The sequence below is a fragment of the Capra hircus genome, chromosome 3 (genome assembly GCF_001704415.2).
Source record: "Capra hircus breed San Clemente chromosome 3, ASM170441v1, whole genome shotgun sequence".
NCBI lineage: Eukaryota > Metazoa > Chordata > Mammalia > Artiodactyla > Bovidae > Capra > Capra hircus.
Genome location: NC_030810.1, coordinates 96299561 through 96320750, shown reverse-complemented (window position 1 = coordinate 96320750; position 21190 = coordinate 96299561). Strand labels below are relative to the sequence as shown.

Here is a 21190-nt window from a genome sequence, read left to right as displayed (position 1 = left end):
TCTGTCAGTGGACATCTAGGTTGCTTCCATGTCCTGGCTGTTGTAAACAGTGCTGCAATAAACATTCAGGTACATATGTCTTTTTCAATTATGGTTTCCTCAGGGTATATGCCCAGTAGTGGAACTCTGGGTCATATGGTAGTTTTATTCCTAGTTTTGAATGATGGCTTCTTTGCCAATTTTCAGACCTCCACTGGGAGGTCTTTAGGACTATCCCTGGAGGACAAATACCCTGAGGAATCTTAATATAGGAGAAGATTCCAGATCTAGTGAAGGAGAAGGACGTGTGGAAGGTTTGACCTGACCACAGTGGACCAAGGACAGTCTAAGAAAAAGGATTAGAAAGTTGACATGTGGTAATTAGACTTAAGAAAACAGAACATTCTGGTTTTGTGTCTTTTCAAATGTTGGAACTGGAGGAGAAAAGAAAGGAGTTCTGAAGCACAGCATCGGCCGTGGGACACAACCCAAGAGCCTAACATGGAATAAATACTCATGGTGCCCGGCCCCACACCCTCCACCTCCCTCACCTTGCTCTTGGAGCCCCAGTCACCCTGAACTAGTTCAGTTCCTAGAGTACATCTTCTTTCCATGCCTCCAAGTCTGTGCATATACTGTTAACTCTACTGTGGAAGCTCTTTCTTCCTCTTATCTGTGTGCGAAACTACTGAGTACCCTATAATATTAAGCTTCAATAACTGGCCTTTTGTGGAACACCCCCCTGCCCTTGAGTTTTCCAGGTGTATTCAAGACATCTTGCTCAGTGCCTCATGGCGTCTCCTGCATATCTCCAGTATAGCGTGTGTCACACAGTTCAGAAATCAGTAATTTACAGGTCATTATCTTTTTGTTGAGCAGAATTCTCCTTAAGGGTAAAGACCCTGGGGGTGTTTTTTGCCTTTATATCTCTCGAAACTTAGCACATCATTGTTTTCCTGATTAAATAACCTCTTTTTGACTTCGAGACCCCATCTCAGTAGACTTCCCTTAGTCTTTGACTGTCTTCTACTGAGAGCTAATCAGTGATCTTAATAATCGCTAGCATAAGTTCCCCTTGTTAATGGAATCACCAGCAAAGAGTAAGATGTCAGAATTACAAAGAAAATAAATGAAAGAAACATAAGAAATAATTTTCTAGTTGAAGATAAATAAAAAACAGAAACTGCATAGGTGTGTTGTCTAACAGGTTATGAATGTAGTTGTAATTATTATAATCATCAAATATTTGATAAACCTCAAAGGGATGAGCTCACTTTTTTTTTCTTTTTTGGAATGAGAAGATTGGAAGACTATTTCTTTTCACTTTGGCTGTTTTTCCAAATCAGTTGATCTCAAGGCATCATCAGTTTACAGAAGAGCTCATTGACTCGCTTCTTCGCTTTCCCTTTCTCCCTCCTCTTCAGTGTGTGCTGTTGGCTTGGCCAGTGAGCAGACGGAAATGTCTAAAGAGGAGAGGCCTGGAAATCAGAGAGGTGATTACAGCCAAATGACTGAACAAAGGGGGTTTAGATATGGCCTCTGTTGTCACTGGAGCAAAGAGGGGAAAGTAAGCAAGATGGGGACACTGGCCAATTTGATCATCTTTGATTGGAAGCTTCAGAGATGACATCAGGTCTCTGGTGTTTAGCAGACCCTTTGAGGCCCACCATGTGGAACATGTTAATGACATGTAGGTTACCTAAGACTACTTTTTTATCCGTTAGAGAATGAATTCACTTTTAAAACCCTTGAGATGAAGTTTTTTTAAACTGGGATATAATGATGATGAATAAGTAAACAACATGTCATTGCTTAGTATAAACTTTGAATAGACATCCAAGTGGCTGAAGATGTTAATGGGTAGTTGGCAAGGATTCTTAGAAGAGAAGATGAGGATAGAAATGACTGGCCTGTGCTAGGGGACTCAGACTCTATTGAAGGTTAGAAGTTCCATGACAAGAACAGAAGAAACCAAAGAAAAACTGAAACCTCTCTGGGACCTGAGTCAAGGAAGACATAAACAGCCACACGTAGATGCAATTCCCGTCTCTAGTACTAGAGGATTCTTTCTGTCTTCAGAGTCTTGACTGGATATCAAGTTGTTTTCCTGTTTTAGTCTTGGAAAAATGAATGCTGGTTAAAGTTTGGGAAATAGTGACTCAGTAATAAAAACAGTAATAAATATTAAATAAATAAATAAATAATAAAAATGATTCCTTTATTTATTAATTTAATACATATAAATTGAAATCTTGCCGTGTAAAAGGCATTGTGCTAAGTATGGGACACATGGTTGTGGGACTTCCCTGGTGATCCAGTGGTTGAGAATCTGCCTGCCATTGCAGAGGACATGGGTTTGATCCCTGATTGGGGCAGATCCCACATGCCGAGGGGCAACTAAGTCCACATGCCACCACTGCTGAGGCGTGCAAGCCCTAGAGCCCATGCTCCATGACAAGAGAAGCCGCTACGATGAGCAGCCTCAGTAGCTTCCACCACAGTGGAAGCGTAGCCCCTGCTTTCCACAACTAGAGAAACCAAATGTGCTGCAATGAAGACTCAGGGCAGCCAAAAATAAATTAAAAAAAATATGGTGGAAAGTAAATTAGCTAATACTTACCTTGCTGCGGCACTTTACCAAATCCTGATAAATAAAGAAAAGATAGTGCTTTTGAACGATTTGGTCTATACAATAAAGCTTAGTGAAGTCTGAAGACAAATATGACGTGGCATATAGTAAACAGTAACGATGCTTGTGCTTAGTCATATCCACCTCTTTGTGACCCCATGGACCATAGCCCACCAGGCTCCTCTGTCCATGGAGATTCTCCAGGCAAGAATATTGGAGTGGGTTGCCATGCCTTCCACCAGGGAATCTTCCCAACCCAGGGATTAAACCTAGGTCTCCCACATTTCAGGTGGATTCTTTACCATCTGAGCCACCAGGGAAGCTCATAGGAAATAGAATTGATTTTTTAAAGAAAGAGACCCAATCTGAATATATAAATAGATTCAGTAAGGTCTATGATGAATCTATAAGAGAGATCCACAGCACATTAGTAAAGTATGGTCAGGAATGTATAGACTTGGCTGTTAGTTTTTGGTAGTCATGCCCAACCCCAAATTCACCACCAAAAAAACCCTCCTTGTGACAGACACCTGGACTGGACGGACCATGGGCATGTCCATATGTGGCATGTCGTACATTATGTTAAGAGCTAAGGAAGCTTTTCCTGATGAGCGTATGGAAAGCGTCTGGCACTCTTACTGTTTACCCTACCCATTGGCAGTATTCTTGCCTGAAGTGTCCCAGGGACAGAGGAGCCTAGCAGGCTGTGGTCCACAGGGTCACCAAGAATTGGACTCGACTGAAATGTCTTAGCATACAGTACAATAGGACCAGGGGCTTCCCAGGTGGCTCAGTGGTAAAGAATCTGCCCGCAGGATATGCCAGTTCCATCCCTGGGTCAGGAAGATCCCTTGGAGAAAGGAATGGCCATCCACTCTGGTCTTCTTGCCCAGAGAATCCCATGGACAGAAGAGCCTGATGGGTTGCAGTTCCTGGGGTCGCAGAAGAGTCGGACGGACTTAGTGACTAAACAACAACAATAACAACAACAATGGAACCAGAGGGTAAAAGTTACATCAGTTACACTGGAATTTTCTGCATTACCTTTGATACTTCTATAAATCTAAAAGTATTCCAAAATAAAATGTTTATTTTTTTTAAAACTAAAAATGTTTATTTTTTTTAACAAGAAAAGGTTACATCAGAGATTTCAGCTCTAGGTCAGAAAGAACTTCCTAATAGATCTGTCACAAAACTATATATTTTCTTTGGGAAATACTCAAACTGAGGCTAGATAACTCTCCATCTAACATCTCCATCTAAGATGGTAACATAGGGAGGAGATTTTAGATTTGGATAATGGATGAATGTCTGGTATCCTTTTTAAAGTTAACTACTTAAATAAAATTATTAATACCTTTGCCCTTTTTGCCTGTTATGTAAATAAGATTAATGTTCTTTTTTTATTCCTTTAATAAGTAGAACATTGGCAGTATATCAGTGTATTTTGACTTCTTCACAGTGTTCTATCACTTTATTATGAAGTGAGAAGAAACTGTTCTTTGCCCTTGAACTAATATTTTGTCCCTATCGTTGGTACATGTTGCTGGGAAGAATGGAATAGGAGGTGGAACAATAGAGACTTTGGACATTTTCAGTGAGCCTCTCATGCCATTAAAGAGAATCCTAAGATGTTCTGGTGAGCCCCCAACATTCCAAAACAAGGCAGTAAGAGCTAAGCCTGGCCTGTCTATTTTTTATGTTCATCAAGGCTCAGCATGGCTTTATCTGCCTATCCCCTTATTATTCTGAACTCCCTAATTGCCTGGACAGTTTCTCTCCACAAATAGTTTCATGTACTGTATTCAGCATTAATGTACGGTGACTATGTGGAGATGTCTTCTATTCCTACTTTTAACAGATTAACAGCTAATAAACACCATGTAACACCCTCTCCTCTCAACCTCTTCTAAAAATACAGAGTTTGATTTGCCAACATTGGTGTATTTAAAGCCTCCAAGATTCCAGGGAAGACTTTAGAAAGTTAACTGTGCAAGTATGGCCAGTTCAGAGAGGAAATTTTCCAACACAAAGAGTCAATCAGTGTATCAGCAGCTCATCAGAGAAGAACCTCAGGGGATCTTGTAATCATTTATTAGGGAAGGATATTTGTTCCCACTTAAAATAAAGCTTCTCACATTATTCTTGCTGTGCCGGACTGAAAGAATGCTGGATATGTATTACCTAGGGAGGACAGGCAGCGTAAATTTCATCTCAAGAGGAAAGCATATCTTTTCCAGGAAGGGACACTGTGTTCCTTTCCAGTGACTTTGCAATGAAAGGATTTATGCTCCCTACTCTTCTTTAACTTTCTTCTCCTACCTTCTGCCGGAATTTCCCTTGCCTCCATGTAGCTGGAAGTGAAACAATTAGTTTTAAAGAGGGAGTAATCAGAAGCTGTGTTTCACAGCTGTAAACAAAGCACCAACCAATATTCTCTTTTAAGGATATGGAATATCAGGAGTAATATATTTTAAGATAATCCAGATAACCTGGATAATTATGTTAAAACAATGTCTATCAATCTCATAAATTGTTGTTGTTTAGTTGCTAGGTCGTGTCTGACATTTTTTGACCCCGTCAACTGTAGCCCGTCAAACTCCTTCTGTCTCTAGGATTTCCCAGGCAAGAATATTGGAGTGGGTTGCCATTTCCTTCTCCAAAGGATCTTCCTGACCCAGAGATTGAACCCCTGTCTCCTGCATTGGCAGGTGGATTCTTTACCACTTATCCACCAGGGAAGCCCTAAAGATACACACATATATATAATAGAATTTATTGAAGGATAAACTAGGCAGTGGGCACACAGTTCAATTAATGGAATTTCCAGTATCAATGAAGCAGAAGTAATATATTATAAAAATATTGGCTGTTCCTGAAGTCCCAAGTATATGACTTGCAAAGACCATTTTGGTTATTATACTACAGAATACAGATAAATATTTGCAGAAATGTATTGGCCGTTTTGTTTGAGGTATAATTTTAGGGACTAAAACACTTGTTGTGTCTTCAAGTAGGCATTTCCTGTTGCAGCAGAAATTCAAGTGTATTTGATCACTTATCTCTCCTTCTATTTCTATTACCTGCCTGTCTCGGTTGATTTAAGAAGCCTTTAAAGGCACAGCAATATGACGGTTTCATTGACTCCACATACCTGGTGGCAAAGTTGACCCTGGGGCGGACTGTATCGGTACACTGTGGTGATGATGATGACATTGTCTTGTAGGGAAATGGTCACTGCGACTCTCTGCTCAGATCTGTTCATGACATCCAGGGGCCTTCACCTTTAACATTTAACGTGTATTTTTCATGCAGGCTAAACCTTCTCTGAAGAAGGGTCAGAGTGAAATTCTATCATAGCTGTGACTTGTTTGCAGATGATCTGAATTGGGTTAATTTCTTCTCTCACCTGTAGTCTAGCAACATCTGTAACTGTGCTCTTCCAGACCAGTTTACCCCAGTGATGATACCTCTCGGTTCTTATACATATGCTGATTGTCACCAAACCACCTCAGGATTTTTTTTAAAAGTCAATGAATTTCTGGGGATTATTTAACAACTTGCTGGCTTTTCTCTCTGTAGAACGGGACTGGAAGCCATCATGGAGACTTATGCATTCTGGAGACCCCCTGTGCGTACACTCACCTTTGAAGATTTCACCACCATGCAAAAGCAGCAAGGTAAAGCCCTGGGCAAGTCCTCTGCTTAGAGGCTGTGCCGGGGAGGGAGTGGGAGCTGAACTGAATATAGCGCAGCTGGCCCCAAGCCAAGCCACGAGTTACTTGGACTCCTGGAACGAAGAGTACTAGATAGCTCCTTAAATAACCAGAGCATCACCACTTGTGCAAATAAGCTAGTTTCAGAGGCAGTGTTTTACCTGGCACCTCCAGATCCCTCTCCCTTTTCCCGAAGCAAGGTTATGTTCATGATCACAATGGTGTTGGGATGATTGTTTCTATCACTAAGCATTCATGTAGCCCTTAGGATTTAGAAAGTAAAAGTGTTAGTCACTCAGGCATGTCTGACTCTTTGTGACACCATGGACTGTAGCCCACCAGGCTTCTCTGTCCATGGGGTTTTCCAGGCAAGAATACTGGAATGGGTTGCCATTTCCTTCTCCAGGGGATCAAACCTGGGTCTCCTGCGTTGCAGGCAGATTCTTTACCAACTGAACCATCAGGGAGCCAGCAGGGGTGGAGATTTGGAGATAATAATAATTTCATTTATTACTCATGGCAGCCTTATCTGTTTTCTTATTCTAGTTTGTAGGTAAGAAACAACTTAGCCCCAGACAGTGGGAATGAATCTCTCAAGTCTGACAGTGAGGAGGGGGCTGCTGCAAGCCCCTCTGAATCTTCTAGCTTGTGCTTTCTCCTGTTTCACTGGTGTGGAGCCACACCCATCTCAAGTGGGTGGGCAGAGCAGACTTTTTTCTTCCACTGCATTGTGCTTTTCATCCGATTTCTAATCTCCCTTCTCTTCTCAGGGTGGGAAGCCTGTGGCCACGTGAACAGGCTCATGGGCTGATTTCACCTCCTCTTTTCAGTCCAACCACTGGCTCTCCCGGGGGCAGCACCCATTCACCGGGGTACCCAAGTGAAAGTTTCCCAAATGTCAGACGCCTAATGAGTCTTCCTCTCCAGCCTCCTCTTGTTTCGAAGTGACAGTGATCAAAATTAGTTTGTACTCATTTTATCAAATAGTTGCTATTAATAGAGTCCTAGTTTTTTAATTATGGCTCAGTGATACAGGAGTCCCTTCCAGGACTTGATAACATATTATATTTAACCCCCTTCTCAGGGAGGATCTAGCAGTCTGCACACTGAATTAAGTTTTATGATGTGAATTACTGAACTCCCTCAGGCTTTAACATGAGATAGTGATTAAAAGCATAGGTTCTGGAGTCTGACAGCTTGAGTTAGGCTCTTATCACTGTTCTTTGCTAGCTTGGTGACACTGATCAAGTCCCTCATCCTTTCTGACATTTAGTCTTCTTATCTGCATAATGGGAGACTAGTTTCCCTAGTGGTTCAGAGGATAAAGCATCTGCCTGCAATGCAGGAGACCCAGGTTCGATCCCTAGGTTGGGAAGATCCCCTGGAGAAGGAAATGGCAACCCACTCCAGTGTTCTTGCCTGGAGAATCCCAAGGACAGAGGAGCCTGGTGGGCTACAGTCCACGGGGACGCAAAAAGTCGGACATGACTGAGCGACTTCCCTTTCTTCCTTTCACTTTCAAGGATCAAATGAGATAATGCACTTAAAACCACAGGAAGCCCTCAGTATGTGCTTTTTGTTATTGTCATCATCATCGTTGTTGTCATTGTCTTCACCCCCTATGTCCCTCATATCAATACCAGAAAAGAAAGCACACCAGAGACAGGAAATGTTGCTGTTCTGATGATTTATTCATAACATGATTAGACCATTCATCTTCACAGGGATCTGGGGAAGCAAGTGGTCCAGAATATCCATCTCTGTAAAAAATTTTGTTGTTTTATTTTATATTGCTTTTTTACTTTGAGAGAACAAGTAGGCCTGTTTTATTTTTGGCCATGCTATATGGCACGTGGGATCAAACCCACACCCCCAACACTGGAAGTTCAGAGTATTAACCACTGGACTGCCAAGGTAGTCCTTTTATTTCCGTTTTGAATAAATGGAGGAGAAATGGAAGCCATTTGTTGAAAGCATCTTGCTCCTTCTAATGTTATCAATATATATTCAGGCTGTTGCTGATGCTCTGATGCCTTCATGGCCCTTCAGTGGCAGAGGTTTATGGAAGTTGGGAAATTTGGACCTTCATCTTGATGGTCACTAAACTGTCTATATAACCTTGGGCAAGTTACTTCTGAATCCATTTATTCATCTCAAAGAGGGATAATTTTCCTAAAGAGTGATGATTTTTTGTGTGTGTGTTTGTGAGGCCATTTACATAAACAAGCTTTATAAATGAAGCTGCCAAGCAGAGACACTTACTTGATCCTATTTATTTCCGAGGTGTCTCCTTGCTTATCTGCCTTTGCTTTACTTGTTGACTTTCCAAGCCCTAACTGAGCAGGAGTTTTATATCATGAAGGCTGGTATGAGAAGGGTGGTAGGGGTGCCAGTTCCTGAGAGCAGGCGTGGGTGGTGACATTGTGTTCATTGATGTGTCCCCAAGATGTACCCCAGGGCCTGGCACCCAGGAAGTGCTTAATGAATGGTGAATGAGATAGCGCTTGGTAGCACTATGGCTCAGGCAGGCAGGGTCAGCATCTGGTTAAATCTTGGAGCGCAGTCACCGGATGTGGGCATGGGTGCCCACATGGTTGGGGGTGGCTACCTGCATATCGCCAGCATGTGGAACCACTGGGCAGGTGCAGTAGGCATGGGGAAGCTGAAAGGGAACCTGCATTGCTAAGATGTGCAGCACAGTGGGGTTTATGATGCTTCTGTTGAAAATTTATCCATCTGAAGACTTATTGACACATGGGAAGTAATGGTTTAAGAGAAACTGAACTTGCGGAGAAAGCTGTCACACTTGTTCATTGAGTCTCTTTTTATACTGATGGGGGAAATGAGCATAGAATTATTGGATACATATGGTGGTGAGATGGTGCTAGAGGAAAAGCCAAGTCTCTATTCAATAGTTTAATTGGAATATATTTTTGAACTATATATTGAATTTGATCCAGATTCTCATTATTAAAAAATACGTGGCTTGGATTTCTTGACATTGACAAAGGATGTAAAAGTAACAATACTCATTCTTGCTTCCTTTAAAAACTGAGGTTTCCAGTAACTCTGGACAGTATCAGTCATAAAATGAACAAAAGAGACATAGCCATCTGTGTTAAACTGCTTTGTGTCTTAGAAGTAAAGAGTGGTGAGTTTCTAGTGGAAGCTTCAATGGCAGACTGATTTTGTACTAACTCCCTTTTGGTGAAGAGACCATTGGGAATGTTGGCACCAGAGTAAAGATCCAAACAGTGATCAACCCACCCAGGTGTCCACATTACCTCATTGCTTCAAGCACATGAATATCTGGATGTCAAACACTTAGCCCTGGGACAGTTTTGTGCTGTTGCTGCTGCTGGAGGCTGGATCAGCCATTCTGCTTGGATGAAGTGAAGGGTGCTCTTTCCATCTTGCCCTTGTTGTCAGTTAAATTTCTCTTTCATTAAGACCCATCTGTTGATAACCTTTCAAGGAATGTGCTTAGGTGAATTAACCAGTTTTACAAAAAAACAAATCTATTTTTAAAAATATATTGAATGGATGCTCTATATAGTTGTTTTCTCTTACGGAGAAGAATGCATGCTCATTTTTCTCTGACTTTAACACCAAAATGAGCAGAGGCATAGAGCAGCCTAGGAACATATCTGCAGTTAAGTGCTGGCAGGACTGAGTTGAGGACTCAGTGGATCTCCTGCTTCACTGGGTACTCTCCTTTCCACCAGACTTTCTTCCTTCTTATTTACCATACACACACATACACACACACAATCAGTTTATTAATCCATTTGATGGTTTATTGTCAACAACTTGAGCATTAGCTCTATAAATAGTAAATCCATATTTCATTTTTATGAAGGCAACTGTATGGTTTTATTTTCAGACATCTTCGTTTAGAATCAGCAAGGGAGTTTATACTTTTGGATAGTCTGGAGATAGAAATTATATTTCAGGAATAGCTTCTGCCTAAACACCACTTGTGGCAGGGACAAAGTAAACTAACCAAGTAAGTTGTGCTTATGGAAGTGGAGTGAGGCAACACAGACAAAGAAGTAAAAAGAAAGAAGAGCCCAGGTCAGTTATAGCCAAGTTTAATCTTGCTGTTCTGATGATATCCTGATGTTGTTATGAGGTTGTTCTGATAATGTATACAGTGGAGCCACTTGTATGACCAATACTGAGAGGGTTTTTGTGAGTGGAGTCTCCAAGTGGGATCTGACAACTGTTATGTGAAAAGGAACCATCTGGGACCAGTGGCTCCAAAGCTGGTCATACGTCTCCATCTGTGAATGTAAGGAGACTTGCCGTTGACAGAAACGCTCCCTTCTCTCAACTGGTGGCAGACATCACTAGACAGATTTCAGCACCTTTGCATTTTTCAGTGTTTATCAGGCAGTTAAAAGTCAGGATCATTAAGGTCTCTGTTGGCATTGTCAACAACTTGAGCGTCGACTCTAGTAGGCCCTTATTTCATTTTTATCAGTTGATTTGTGTTAATTAGAGGTTGGTCAGTGAAAGAGATCAAATACTGAGAAAATTTATGCTAGTGAAGAGATTGGGAATGGAGGGAGGTTCAATGGACAGAGGTCTTTGATCATTACAGTGTTTCAAAGAGAGCCAATTTATGCTGATCTCATTTATCCCTGAGGTAAGAAATAATGCCCGAGAGGAGTTCTTGAGAAGGATTGGAGAGTGTCTCAATTCAGTCCATAGAGCAAATAGTTGCTCGTGCTTCTGGTGCTTAGTTGCTCAGTCCTGTCTGACTCTTCCCGACACTGTGAACTGTAGCCTGCGGGGCTCCTCTGTCCATGGGGTTTCACAGGCAAGAATACTAGAGTGGGTTGCCATTCCCTCCTCTAAGGGATCTTCCCGACCCTAGGATGGAACCCCCGTCTCCTGCATCTCCTCCATTGGCAGGTGGGTTCATTTCCGCACAGCCATCCGGGAAGCCCCAGGGCAAATGGTTACTGGGTACATATTCTGTTTTGTCCTGTAGTCCCTTATGGTCAATACATCCAAAACGGAGTCCATGATTTGCCTCACAGACTTGGCGCCCTCTCCTGGGGGAAGGACGCTGCTGCCCATTAGCCATCTGAGCCAGTTCCCTCCCTCCATATCCAGTTCAATTCAGCTCAGTCTCTCAGTCATGTCTGACTCTGCAGCCCCATGGACTGCAGCATGACAGGCCTCCCTGTCCCCACCATATCCAGCCGTTACCAAGTTCTCGAATCTGCTCATATCTCTGATCTCCCTTGTTACTACTCCACTCCAAGGCATTATCATCTCTCACCAGACTTCATCCTCAGGCTCCCCATGGTGGTGACATAGCTAGCTGCCAGCATTCCTGCACCTGCACCTTTTTAGGGTTAAATTGGATGGGAAAGGTCATGTATCTCTCTTTAAGATTTCTAGCACAATCTCACTGAGTTTCATTGACTCTAATTGAGTTGCCTCTGAATTAATTACTATGGCAGGGATGGGGTTGCTTAGATCATCCAGGCCTGAGTCTGGAGGTATGGGTGAAGGGTGAGTGCGAGAGGGAGTGTTTCTCAGAGGGAAAAGTGGATGCTGTTGCCAGGAACGAGGCAGGATTCCAAACGACAGTAACAGCAGATGCAAACTGCAGCAGAGAAGGCAGTAAAACAAGTATCAGAGAAAATAAGCAAGTCAACGGAAAGTGAAAAAATGGGAGTGTGCCACCTAGCCCATATGGTTATTGTTGTTCACTCAGTCATGTCTGACTGCTTGCGACCCCAGCATGCAGCACGCAAGACTTTTCTGTCCTTCACCATCTCCCAGAGTTTGCTCGAACTCGTGTCCATTGAGTCGGTGATGCCATCCAACCATCTCATCCTCTGTTGCCCCCTTCTCCTCCTGCCTTCAATCTTTCCCAGAATCAGGGTCTTTTCTAATAAGTTGACTCTTTGCATCAGGTGGCCAAAGTATTGGAGCTTCAGTTTCAACATCAGTCCTTCCAATGAATACTCAGGACTGATCTCCTTTAGGATTGACTGGTTGGATCTCCTTGTGGTCCAAGGGACTCTCAAGAGTCTTCTCCAACACCACAGTTCAAAAGCATCAGTTCTTGGGCACTCAGCCTTCTTTATGGTCCAGCTCTCACATCCATACACGACTACTGGAAAAACCATAGCTTTGACTAGATGGACCTTTGTTGGCAAAGTGATGTCTCTGTCTAGGTTTGTCATAGCTTTTCTTCCAAGGATCAAGCGTCTTTTAATTTCATGGCTACAGTTGCCACCTGCAATGATTTTGGAACCGAAGGAAATAAAGTCTGTCACTGTTTCCATTGTTTCTTCATCTGTTTGCCATGAAATGATGGGTCTGAATGCCATGATCTTAATTTTTTTGAATGCTGAATTTTAAGCCAGCTTTTTCACTCTCCTCTTTCACCCTCATCAAGAGGCTCTTTAGTTCCTCTTAGCTTTCTGCCATAAGGGTGGTATCATTTGCATATCTGAGGTTATTGATATTTCTCCTGACAATCTTAATTCAAGCTTGTGCTTCATCCAGCCTGGCATTTTGCATGATGTCCTCTGCATATAATTTAAATAAACAAGGTGACAGTATACGGCCTTGATGTACTCCTTTCTCAATTTGGAACCAGTCTGTTGTTCCATGTCTGGTTCTAACTGTTGCTTCTTGTCCTGCATACAGGTTTCTCAGGAGGTAGGTAAGGTGTTCTGGTAGTCCCACCTCTTTAAGAATTTTCCACAGTTTATTGTGATCCACACAATGTTTGCCTAAGTCAAAGGCTTAGGCATAGTCAATGAAGCAGATGTTTTTCTGGAACTCTCTTGCTTTTTTCTATGACCTTGGAGAGTTTTGAGTATTACTTTGCTAGCATGTGAAGTGAGTGCAATTGTGTGGTAGTCTGAACATTCTGTGGTAGGTATGAATGTGGTGGGGAATGTGGTAGGTATGAAATAGGGGCATTTAAGAAGCAGAGACTCAGAACACAGAACCAATGTGAAAAATGAGAATTGGGTGAATCTAAAACTGTCTTAAAGGGAAGAGGTTTTAAACAATGTGTATCTTTAAACTTTATGGAGGGATGCACTCTTTCTAGGATTGAAACCACATAATTCCCATTATTTTGAGTGAACTCCGGGAGTTGATGATGGACAGGGAGGCCTGGCATGCTGCAGTTTATGGGGTCGCAAAGAGTCAGACATGACTGAGTGACTGAACTGAACTGAATTCCCATTAATACTATAATGTTTAAATTTCTATTTTGAGAAGAGTGCTCATTTCAACTAAGGGTTATTCCTTAGTTGGGATAAACAGGGCTCTGATCATTAAGCTTTATGGCCTCTGGGTTTATTCTCTGGGATCCATCCATAGGATTCTGATATTCTACTTCTTACCTGTTTGAAAGCCTTGAAGAAGGCTACTCAAGGGCACCTGGTGAATCAGCACTCCTCAGGGACAGATGCTGTTGAGTTATATGAGAGAAGAGTCTGCTCATGGAACCAAGTAATTGTATGGAAATTTATTCTTCACTAGCCCAGATGGGGTTTTGTTTCACTGTTTTTCAATTTTGGGCGGGGAAACACAACAAAATAAAGCCACAAGGACACTGTTTGTGAAAGTCTCCATGTTACAATCTGGAAGCGATCAATCTAAAGATGCAAAAGTCAGCAGGCTTGGTATTCAAGATTTTCATGGTCACATTTAACTTGTCTTCATGGTGCACAAGTATATTCTAGGTTATTTCCCTTGTATGGAATCACTGCTAAACATGTATTCTTTTTGGTTATTTTGGCTGTTGGCCTTGAATGTTGGAGCAAGTTAACATTGAAGTGAATTTTGAGTACCTCCTCACTTTGGGTTGTAGGTAGAATAGCCTGCAAGGAAGTGGGGTGGTGGAGGATTGGTCCTGAAATGCTGGAGAGCTTTTAGCTACTTATAGTGTTACATTTTAATCATCTCTCAGAAGTGGGGACCCTAGTGGTTCAGATGGTAAAGAATCCATTTGTAATGCAGGATACCTGGATGTGATTCCTGGGTTGGGAAGATCCCCTGGAGAAGGGAATGGCTACTTGGAGAATTCTGTGGACAGAGGAGCCTGCTGGGCTACATACAGTCCATGGGGTCGCAAAGTTTGGGACATGACTGAGTGACTTCACACTTCAGAAGGATTAAGATCTCTGAGGACAGTGAGAAGGACACCCACTTACCTAAATTGTTTGTATTCAGTTTCACTTTGCTGAATCTGATCTGAAGAGAGATGGAGACATGGGGCATCTTATTTCCGTCCCAAGGGGGGGGAGTGAGAGGGAAGGGGCAGATAGTTCAGAGAGGAAACAGTTGATTTAGCCTTTGGGATATGGACCCAGTGGGTGTCCAGTGCTTCCCCATTCACAGCCTTAGAGACTCCAATAGCCTGTTACATGTGGGCAGTTGGCTGTGATGTAATGCTTCCTACAGCGTCAAGTGGCCAGGATGCTCAGGATGCTCCATGAACAGGGGCAAACCCACAACAGCCATCCCCACTAGGACCCAACCTTTCCCAGCATCAGGGTCTTTTCCAATGAGTCAGCTCTTCAACATCAGGTGGCCAAAGTATTGGAGTTTCATTTTCAGAATCAGTCCTTCCAATTCAGGTTGATTTCCTTTAGGATTGACTGTTTGATCTCCTTGCTTTTCAAGAGGATAATATATTATTTCATCCGTTTCTCTGTACATGCTTACAACGTTGATATTCAAAATTCCATCTATATGGAGAAGCCCACTTGCCAAGGTCCCATCCTTAGAAAGACCACTGGGATTAGAACTGGGTGTATTTGACTCTATAGCCCCTGTTCATCCATTAAATGAAGTTTAAATCAGCACTCTTAGAGCATTCCAGACCTGGCTGTACAGAGCAGATGGGGACAAAGACAAGGCTACACAGGAAAGGGAGGCATGATTTCCTTTGAGAGACAGCTCTGACTGCTGTGTATCAGAGAGGCCTGGCCTCCCACTCGGCCCTGGCTCTTCTGGGTTGAGAGGCCTCTAGGAAGCTAAGTGTTGAAATGCATAGGGAGGGCAGCTTGCCTCCTTATGCTTATTTAGCACTTGGCTGGCACTCCCAATCTTGTTTAACAGCTGACAAGCTGTTAGATCATAAGAGAGTAAAGACTTCTCAATATCTTGGTTTGCTTCTTGGCACAACAAATGCCATACTCTTCTCTCTTTTGTGTGGACTTTGAAAAAATGGCCGTTATCTTTATTGATTATTTTAAGTACATAAGAGCATTTCTTCAAAGTGGATGGAAGCAACGTGACCTTTTCTCAGACAGGCTTGCTCTCCCCCTTCAAACACTAGTTTGTATGAGGGCTCTCACCCCCTGAAGCTCAGCAGGCCACCAAGCCTCATTTCCAGTGAGTGTCATTTAAAAGCCAGAGCAAGCTGACTACAAACTTTTTAACATGTGCCTCTCATCTGCTCGGCAGAGATCCCTGTAACTGGTTAATAGTTCCCTTCTTATTTTTTTCTAGTGAAACCAATTGAGGCCTTAAATCAGTACCATTCGTTCCATCATGGGCCATCCGAGAAAAGCATTTAGAGTTATAAAAAGTCATCTGCTCCATCTTGCACTTCCTGCTGCAGGGCTCGAGCTTGGCCTGGTGGAGCGTATACCTATGATGGGATGGTACAACGTGCCAAACAGGGGGTCTCTTCCAGGACCACATAAACACCAGATCTGGAAGAGCCAGAATGGACTTTCAAAGAGAGGAGACCAGATACACATCCCATAAAACACAGATCTCTTTACAGCTGGAGTCGAGTTTCTCCATTTGTGCCATAGCACTTATTTCACTGATGTGCCTGGTAGGGTGGAAGAGGGAGAGAAAAATGTAGGATGCCTCAGAGAGGAACCACATGCTTGCAGAAAATGAATCCCTGAGCTTCACGTTAGGCTCCGTAGGCTGGGCCCCTCGGTGGCACAAATTAAGAAGCGTGTTCTCGCTCATCCTTATTGTTTCCCCTTCAAGTACTTCTTCATTGTGTTTAAATGACTCCTGGGAAAGTACTTGTTACTAGCAATTCACACTTTAACAGAAATGTAATCCACCAGACAGAAATATAATTCTGAGGACAGAATTCGCAGCCTATCAGTTCGAGCCCTTGTTTCACAGGTGAGGAGATTTAAGACGTAGCTTGCCTTACCTGTGGATGGGAGCTGGATGGAGGCCAGTGAACCTAGAAGCAGGTTTGATGCCCTTCTTTCTGTGGTTAGCTCTGGCTTACTTCTCTTAGTAAAGGTATTTACAGTGTTGGTCTTATCTCAATTTGTGGAATGAACATCTTTTTACCTCTCAAGGGAATTTTCCTGATGCTAGGAAAGGTTGAGGGTAGGAAGAGAAATGGGAAGCAGAGGATGAGATAGTTGAATGGCATCACCGACTCCAAGGATATGAGTTTGAGCAAACTCTAGAAGATACTGAAGGACAGGGAAGCCTGGTGTGCTGCAGTCAGTGGGGTCACAAAAAGTCAGATATGACTTAGTGACTGAACAACATCAAAGAGAATTTAAGATTTAAACAAGAAACAAAAAGGAGAATTTCCTGAAATGATTCTACAATCAGGAGCTATTGATATCTAAATCCAGTTCTACCTGGGGAAATTCTTTTGACCAAACAAGAGATGTTATTGGTTGGGCTTTGTAAAAAATTAACTTTGAAAAAACTATTAACAAGAGCTAAATTTATGCTTTTACAGCCAAAACTACTGTAATACTTGTGAAGGTAGGCTAAGACGTTTTTACCCACTGTGCTAAAAATTAGCTTTGGGTTTCTCTTTGAGGTATCTACCTCTCACCTTGCATATGTGGACCTTCTTCATCAGTACATTGTGGCTGGCTTCTTTGGATCCCATTATCTTTAGAATCCTGATAGTTTTCTTCACATTTTTCCCTCACTGACAAAAGCCTTATTTCTGCTCCTTTCCATGTTAAAGTTCCTTTACTCTTGTATAGCAGCTCAAGTTACCAGGAGTCCCTGCCTGAGCTGTGGATGACCTAAAGGGTACAGTGCTCCTTGGGGAATCACAGCTCTCAACAATTCTGGGCAAGTCCCACCCTTGCTCTGAAAGAGAAATTCCATGAGGGGAGAGTCCCAATGGAAGACAAAGTAGCTGCTCCTTCTGGAGTTCACATGAAAGGTTCAGCAGTCCTGGCACTCATCACTGCTTTCAGCTTCCAGTAGATGGGACAGGAAGTGGGTGCAGCACTGCTCTTCACAGTCTGGTAAAGGGGAGGCTCAGAAAGGTCATTTTTGACCTTCTGAAACTACTTGAGGGCTTCCCTGGTGGCTCAGACGGTAAAGAATTCGCCTGTAATGTAGGAGACCCAGGTTTGATCCCTGGGTTGGGTGGGAAGATCCCCTGGAGAAGGAAACGGCAACTCACTCCAGTATTCTTGCTTGGAAAATCCCAATGGACAGGGGAGCCTGGTGGACTACAGTCCGTGAGATCGCCAAGAGTTGGACACGACTGAGCGACTAACACTTTCACTTTCAAACTACCTGAGAACACATTTGAAGTGGATTGGGTTGAACTGGCCCTTTGTCTATCGGTGCATCAGCCACCAATGCAGTTCTAAAATCTGAGGTATTAGAGCAGCACTCTCAAATAAAATTCAGGGATTTTAGGAGATAAAATGGTCCTGGACATCATCTAACCAAAGAGTGGCCCCTGGACTGGCAGCCTCAGGGTCACTTGACAACATGCTGCAAATCCTCAGGCTCTGTCCCAGACCTTGTTTTTGTTTGGTCACTAATTCATGTCTGACTCTGCAACCCCATGGACTGTAGCCCACCAGTCTCCTCTGTCCGTGGGATTTTCAGGCAAAAATACTGAAGCGGTTGCCATTTCCCATTCCAGGTGATCTTTCTGACCCACAGATTGAACCCTGGGTCATCCCTGAGTCTCCTGCATTGGCAGGTAGATTCTCTACCACTGAGCTACCAGGGAAGCCTGTCTCAGACCTACAAAATGAGAATTCTAGGGGTGGAATCAGTGATCTGTATTCTAACAAGCCTTTCAGGTGATTCTCATGTCTCAAAAGAAGTTATGTTTTATTTTTCAGGGGGCAGCACAGGCACTTCCCCAACCACCTCCAGCACTGGGACACCATCCCCTTCAGCTTCTTCTCATCTTTTATCTCCATCCTGTTCTCCTCCAACGTTTCATCTGGCCCCCAACACTTTCAACGTGGGCTGCCGAGAGAGCCAGCTGTGTAATCTAAACCTCTCCGATTATCCACCGTGCGCCCGAAGCAACATGGCTGCCTTGCAGAGCTACCCAGGGCTGAGTGACAGTGGCTACAACAGGCTCCAGAGTGGCACTACTTCCGCTGCTCAGCCCTCTGAAACCTTCATGCCTCAGAGGACTCCATCCCTGATCTCAGGAATACCAACTCCTCCCTCGTTGCCTAGCAACAGCAAGATGGAAGCCTATGGTGGCCAGCTGGGGTCCTTTCCTACTTCCCAGTTTCAGTATGTCATGCAGGCAGGCAATGCAGCTTCCAGCTCCTCCTCACCACACATGTTCGGGGGCAGCCATATGCAGCAGAGCTCCTACAATGCCTTCTCTCTCCACAATCCTTATAATCTGTATGGATACAATTTCCCTACTTCCCCTAGGCTAGCTGCAAGCCCAGAAAAACTGAGCGCCTCTCAAAGCACTTTACTCTGTTCTTCTCCTTCCAATGGGGCCTTTGGAGAGCGGCAGTACCTGCCTACGGGGATGGAGCACAGCATGCACATGATTAGCCCTTCACCCAACAATCAGCAGGCGACTAACACCTGTGACGGCCGGCAGTATGGGGCGGTCCCAGGCTCCTCCTCCCAGATGTCTGTTCACATGGTTTAGTGGCCAGTCCCAGCACCACGGAGCCAACAGCAGCCGAGGCAGATCCAGAGTCTCCAGGGGCAGATCCTCCTCTGTGGAAGCCCAACGCCTTTGAAAAACAGGAACTGTGTATTCTTATTATTATTACTTTCTGGAGGAGGAAAGCACATACCCAACGACAACAAGAGACACTTAAAGCCACTGAAGGAATACTTGCAGTGGAATCATCTCTGACTCAGTGGCCATTCTCCTGCCTTCCCAAATCTTAGCATTGTCTACTCAGAGTGGCCTTTGAAGAAACTGAATAATCGTTTTATAATAATGTTAAGGGAGATGCTAGCATGTAGCAGCCAATGAAAAGTTACCCACACACAGATACATACCTACCTTTACATACACACATACATATGTGCCTGCATACATACACACGTACATAAATATATCCATACACAGACTCATCCATACACAAACATACGTGCACAGTGACTCGGAACTGGGTGAACTCTGTGGAGGGAAGCCCAGCATGGGTGCTTTCACCAAAACTTTGTCTATGTACAGCAGTAGACGGACTGGGTCAGCAGTCGCTGCCTGCCAACATTTCTTCCCTGCAGCTTACCCTTTTTCTGGAATGAACCATGTATCCTGAAACCCCTTCCCATCAATGGGGGTGGAAAGACATCAGTACTCCAACCGGACTTGGCTTCCTGAAAAAGATGGCCTTTGAACTTTGGCTCTCTTCCATTGGTGTGCTAACATTGATGTTCCCAGTGGTGCCTGTGAAAAGAGGGAGTAAGAGCAGCTGAAAGAGAGAAGGAGAAAGAATAGAGAGCAAGAGAGAGGTGGAGAGCAAGACTGAATGAGGAAGTGAGAGCAGCGATGAGAGTTTTAGTTCACTGAGGAAATGGGTTTGGTCCCCACCCCTACCCCCCAGGTTATGGAAAGAACCGTGGAGTTGTGGAGGAGTAAACCTCTCTGGGACACTATGCCTGGTCAGGCACGGTGAGAAGCATCCAGGCAAGGCATGAGTCTCAATCCCACAGTTCTGACCACTGTGAGCCAGAAGAGGGGGCACCACAGAGGAAGTGCCGATTCCAGAGCACGCAGCCTGGCAGGGGAAGGGGAACAGAAGGAGTGTGAGAAAGGAAGAGTTTTATAACCTCAACAGATGATACCGAGAACAGAGGCAACACAGGGAGGGTCTGGCCTTCTGAATGCCAGATCCAGATGCCTGACCTGGATTGCCTGCCCCATTTCCCCTGTGGCAGGAGGAGTCCTGTCACCTTCCAGAGAGTTGAGAATGGGCCTTCTAGAATACATCCTTCCACCTGCTCTTACATCGCCACTTTTTTTTTTTTTTTAATCAAATAGTTCGTTGCAATTTTGAAGTTTTGGATTTTTCCTTTCATCTTTCCCTTCCCCTTCAAATCCTTTAATGATAAGAAAAGTGAAGTTTGGTGCCAGCTAAACTTTTTAAGTGGTGTGGAAATGCAGATAGTACCAAGTAAAAGAATTCAGATATTACTAAGATTTTTTTGGTTTTGAGGTGTTGTAGATAAATGTATTTATGTGCCTAGTGGGGAATCCAATATTATGAATATTAAAAAAGGGGGCAATAAAAAGGGTATGTAAAATATGTATGAAGAAAAGGTGTATAAAAATTTGCCCTTATGCACGGAACTATGTTTCTAAGTGCCAAGCACAGAAAGCCGCTAAATAAAATCTTTGCAATTGTTTTCTGCGTATCCGTTCTATGGAATAAGCAAGCAGCAGCCCATGCCTTTGAATTGTGCTGTGCATAAGCACAGCATTCTCATCTCTACTATTTAACATGATCTCGTTCAGAACACACGAAGTCTGTATTACCATCCTCAGGAACTAAGCTTCATAGGGACAGATTTATCCAGATTACACAGTCCGACAGAGAGAAAACTAGGACATGAAGCCAGGACTGTAGTGGGATACCTGGTTTCATGTTAGCTGCAAAAACCTGTGAGTCAGCTGCTGTATAAC

The 21190-nt window shown here is 43.5% G+C and overlaps 1 protein-coding gene across 2 annotated transcripts in view; it reads left to right on the top strand.

Annotated features, from left to right (window-relative positions):
- The window catches only part of TBX15 (T-box 15), a 125150-nt gene extending 104234 nt beyond the window's left edge, over window positions 1–20916 (top strand). For both annotated transcript variants that reach the window (XM_018045977.1, XM_005677795.3), the window contains exons 7-8: window positions 6191–6288; window positions 18417–20916. In XM_018045977.1, coding sequence (XP_017901466.1) covers window positions 6191–6288; window positions 18417–19201 — 883 coding nt within the window. In that variant the 3' untranslated portion in view covers window positions 19202–20916. The remainder of the gene's footprint in view (window positions 1–6190; window positions 6289–18416) is intronic.